At 43.5% G+C, this 4,934-nt stretch overlaps 1 protein-coding gene across 1 annotated transcript in view; it reads left to right on the forward strand.

Moving 5' to 3' along the window:
- Positions 1 to 390: 390 nt before the first annotated feature.
- Positions 391 to 4,934, forward strand: part of LOC104511009 (transcription initiation factor TFIID subunit 1-like) — a 32,805-nt gene continuing 28,261 nt past the window's right edge. Inside the window, exons 1-5 of the mRNA XM_010153451.1 lie at positions 391 to 421; positions 1,297 to 1,416; positions 1,862 to 2,103; positions 4,162 to 4,380; positions 4,818 to 4,934. The exon at positions 4,818 to 4,934 is cut by the window's right edge and continues 105 nt beyond it. Of these exons, the coding sequence (XP_010151753.1) occupies positions 391 to 421; positions 1,297 to 1,416; positions 1,862 to 2,103; positions 4,162 to 4,380; positions 4,818 to 4,934 (729 nt within the window). The remainder of the gene's footprint in view (positions 422 to 1,296; positions 1,417 to 1,861; positions 2,104 to 4,161; positions 4,381 to 4,817) is intronic.

The raw sequence follows: 4,934 nt of genomic DNA on the forward strand, positions 1-4,934 counted from the left end.
GTTAAGTCCGTTTAGTGCACAGGATTATTATGTCACCTTGTTGAACAGTGTCATTGGGCAAGTGAAATGTGTTCCTTGTGCTGAAGTTGGTTCTTACCAATCTTTAGGAGAAATTCAGTGCTCTTGGAGCTTTTGGGTTAGAATGAGGGGAAAAAATACTCCGATGGGAGATGTTAATTGGATGTCTTTGTTCCTCTGTGAAAAAGAAGCATAGGAAAAGATTCATAACGTACGTAGTGAAGTCTGAAGTCAGTAGTGTATATCAGGATAAGGTTTTGTGTGACTAGGTTTCTTTTCTTCCTAGGCTGGGTTAAGAGCACAGATGATGCTGTTGATTATTCGGACATTAATGAAGTGGCAGAAGATGAGAGCCGTAGGTATAAGCAGGCGATGGGCAGCCTGCAGCCGGTTCGAAGACCAGGTAAATGGGATCAGCGTTACAGCTCTAGCTGTAGAAGATATTTTTGGAGCAATGGGCCTTGACAGGCTTATGTGTGTGACACTGTGCCGTTTCACTCCTTGCTTCAAGAACTCAGTATCAGCTTCTTTGAAACTCTGTTCACTGGTTGAAGCCACTTCTTCATATCTTCTTTTTTTAAGGAATTATTTCCACATTAAACTATACTCAGAAGAGAAACCAAGATCCTCCTTTTGCTCTGGTATCCCCTGCGGAGAATATCCAATCCCTGCTCCTATTTCTTTACCCTGTGTTCTTAGGAAAGAGGGGTATGCAGGAGGTCAGGTGCTTCTCAGAGATAGTCAGAGATAAGGTCCTGTTCCCTTAGAGAGTCACTTCAACTAATCTTGCTCCTGTTTTGCCCTTGAATGACTTTCTGCAGAAGGCACTTTGGTTCTTTTGTTGGTCCCAAGGATCTCTGTCTGGCCTAGGCAGATTTTGAAAAACACGCAGTTTCTCCCTTTCTGTAGCTGCTAGTGCAAATGCTCCAATCTTTATGTAGTCTTTAAAGCTGCCTTACACATAACCTTTCTGCCAACAGCGCTGGCATATATATATATATATATATTAGGTGGTTCAGCCATCTTTCTGTCAGTTTGGCTTTTTCCCTCCTTCCCACTCTTTCTTAAACCACAGTCTTGCAAATGAGTTTGTGCAGGAAGCCCAACTTGTAGTAAGACTTTTGCATCTCGTTACAAAATGGAAATGGTCTCCTCAGTAATGAGAAGACATGGTCTTCTCCTCAGGTTGGAACTGGTATAAGGTAGTGTAAATGGGAAGGGTGCCTGGTTCCCTTTTATTGTCTGCTTAATATGCAGTCTTGTCTCCTGACTGGTTAGATGAAGATGAGGATGATTATGATGCTGACTGTGAAGACATTGATTCCAAGTTAATGCCGCCGCCGCCACCACCTCCAGTACCTGGAAAGAAAGAAGATGAGAAGGATGCAGCTGCCACTGGTGAGTGAGGACTTTCTTCTTCTCTCTGGCAATATGAATGTCTGAAGGAAGCAAACGCTGCTGCGTAGCAGTTCGTTCTGCGGCAAGCACCACGCGTCGTCAAAATTCAGTCTGCAGACTGCATCGAAAGGTGGGTCTTTGTCCTGATCTGCAATGTTAGAGGATTGTCTGAAATGTAGGGTGAAATACTGTATTTCCAATGATTGTTAAAATACTGATATTGACAATGAAACTGCTTTTTTATCTCATTCTCTCAGTTGTGGCTGGGAAATTCACCTGGAACGCTTAGGATAAAATGAAAGGTTAAACCAGAATGGTACTCATAACACCCGCAGAGGCTTAATTTTTGCATAACTTGGTATAAACAGTAGATGGGGCATTATGGGGTTGTAGTAGGGGACAGGGAGGAAACCTTTTTGTTTATAAGGTGCTTGTTCTATTGTAGTATCTGAAGATGGAGACGGTATCATTTTGCCCTCCATCATTGCTCCTTCCTCTGCTGCCTCCGACAAGGTGGATTTCAGCAGCAGCTCTGATTCTGAGTCAGAGATGGGACCTCAAGAAGCCAGGCAGGCAGAATCCAAGGAAGGCAAACTCACACTTCCTCTTGCAGGAATCATGCAGCGAGATGCTACCAAACAGTTGCCAAGTGTTACAGACCTCTTCCCGGAATTTCGACCAGGCAAGGTATTGTAAGAGATATGTGGAAGTGACAGAAACTGTGTCGTGTAAGCCGTCTATGAATCGTGTACTATTAAGGGTACGTAGTAAGTAATTGCATAGATGCTCTTCCTCACCTCAGTGCTCTCTTTAGTTTCCCTGTGCTGCTGTTTCCAGACGGCTTAACATGTAACGCTTTTCAAGGCACTTGCAGGAGCCTCTTAAAAAGCATCATCTAAATCAGGGTGTGAAATAATCTGCTATTCTGTAAGGCAATTTGATTTGTGAAAATTGTTTTTCTGAGGTAATCGAGAGTAGTTTTGCTAGATGATTAAAAAACAGAATGCTAATCTGTCTGCTTTCTGGCTTTCTGTCAAATACTTGCTCCTCCTTTCATGCTGTCCTGAACTTGATGTGCTCTTCCTGAAACAGTTTGTGACCTGCGTCCTTTACTTGATCCTCCCTCAAAACTGCTCTGCGTACGAATCAGAAATTAGCTCAATAACAAGTTGGTGGGAGGAATGACCGATTTTGGCACAAAGAGAATTCGTTACAATACTTTCCTAAATGCTCCCAAATAGCAAATGTAGTCGATGTATCTCAGTAATTATTGTGAAAGTTTTAAAGCTGTTAAGAGGAGAGGAAACGTGGGAGGGGAAGAATAACGATGAGCTGGTAGTTGCCAAACAGATGGTTGTGAGCCAGGATAACTTGGTTTTGTGTGTGCCTCCATCACAGGCTTTGTGCAAGGAACTGAGCAATTTGCATAATTAAATGTCATCTTAGAAATGATTTAGCTAACCGCTGTCTGTTAGAAATCTAGGTGAGGCTCTGGGGCAGAAGTTAGCCTTCTGGGTGCTCTCTTGGCTGTTGCAAATTAGGTGTTGGCTGTGTTACTGTGTTTTCCATCGGTTGATGTGTTCCTTTTGTTGGTGCTCAAGGTGTAGCGTCAGGGGCTGGTTCGGTGTTGAAGCGGTGGTTGCTGAAGTCAGTGCAAGCTGTTGATTCTGAGCACTTTGCGTAATTAATTCATGAGCACTAGAGGTAGCAAAGCCTGAATTCCCGTAGATTTGGCTATGAGGATTGGTTGATGTCTGAGAAGGTGCACATTAATGTAGCACTGTTTTTCTTGTTAGCAGCTGAGCTATATCTGAGACATTTGCACTCGGTGAAAGATCACTAAAACTGGCCAGAGGGTTCAGAATTAGTCTGGGGGAGTTTTGGGAAGAAGGATAATGTGGTTGTGGGCAGAGATGGACAGAGGGGTCCTGTAAACATTATTTCTTTCGGGGATCAGCGTTAACAGATTAACAAGCAACATTAATAGGATGTCTCTACAAATCTTTGGTTCTAATTCCTGTTTCCTAAATCTGTCAGTTGATTTGGCTTCCCCTCTTTACAAGAGTGCTCAGAATAAACACTTCTCAGTGCTTAAAACCCAGGGTTCATAATCAGAGAAGAGTCAGAGGCGGAAAGGTTGCTGTTGTTGTGAGCACAGGTGCTGGAGGCATGCAGTATGCATACAGGGGAACTGCATCGTGGTGGAAACAAAAATGAGCATCTTCTTTCTGGGCCGTGGTATTTGGTATTTGTTTTTATCTGGTGGCTTAGGAAATCTCTGCTTTATATAACTGTCTTCTAGCTTTCTCTCTTTTGCTAATCATTTTCTCAGCTTCAGTCTCCCTGTATCTTTCTGAAGGGTGTGATTATTCAAAATGGAAATCATTATTTCCAGGTGGTGTCTTACCGCATGCCAAATATGTAAACACAGTCTTTCTTTCCTCTGAATTAGGACTAAAAATTAGGACTAAATTAGTCCTAAATTTTAGTCCTAAAATTAGGACTGAAATTAGGACTAAATACTCTTGAAAAGAAAGGATCCATTAAACAGTTGGATCAGAGATTTCTTTTCAGCTGTAAGCAAGAGACTGTGGATTGCATCAGGAGTTGGGATTATAGTACAGGCCAAGCTTTTGATGTTCAGAGTGCAGTTCTTTTGTTGCTGCTTTTCAGGAGAGGGAAAGACAGACAAGCATTCTGCAGTGTGGTTTTTTTTCCTCTCACCCTCTTTTTTGCATATTCTAGGTGCTGCGTTTCCTGCGTCTCTTTGGCCCTGGAAAGAATGTTCCATCGGTTTGGCGTAGTGCCCGAAGGAAACGCAAGAAGAAGCATCGGGAGTTGGCACAAGAAATGCAGATACAGGAGGGTGAAGTTGTAGTTGAGAGTGGAGTGGAAGGAAAATCTCCTTGGGAATATGAGTTTGCTGCTCCTCCCCCTCCTGAGCAGTGCCTTTCAGATGATGAGGTGGGATATCTGAGGCTTAGAGAGTGTCACCAGTGAGCGCTGGGGGTAGTAGTGGATTGCACGGTGACTTTTAGAGCAAAGCGCTTTTTCCTCCCAAATGAATCTGGAGGAGAGGGTTGGTTTGTATTCCAGCTGTGCGGAAGCTCTTCTACAGATTCTAGTCAGTGACTTCAGGTGATTGCCTCTTACTGAGAAGGCTGCGTCCGTGGTACAGAATCAATAGGAGAGCTTATCCTCTCTGTATCAAGAAGAAATCTCTGTGTTCTTGGAAGTCTAAATGCAGGACATTCTTAAGGCAGCTAGTAAGTATGGAAAAGCACTTTTTAGAAATACTTTTCTCCTCCGAGATTAAGCTGGAAAACTTGGAAGGAAGAAGCCTCTTACTGACACCTAGACAGGCTGTCAGCGTAACCCTTTCCCCCTCTGCTGTGCTCCAGATTACCATGATGGCACCAGTGGAATCGAAATTTTCCCAGTCAACTGGTGATACGGACAAAGTGACAGACACAAAGCCGAAAGTGGCAGAATGGCGCTACGGCCCAGCACAGCTCTGG

This window comes from Eurypyga helias, unplaced genomic scaffold, assembly GCF_000690775.1.
Source record: "Eurypyga helias isolate BGI_N326 unplaced genomic scaffold, ASM69077v1 scaffold4916, whole genome shotgun sequence".
Taxonomy (NCBI): Eukaryota; Metazoa; Chordata; class Aves; order Eurypygiformes; family Eurypygidae; genus Eurypyga; species Eurypyga helias.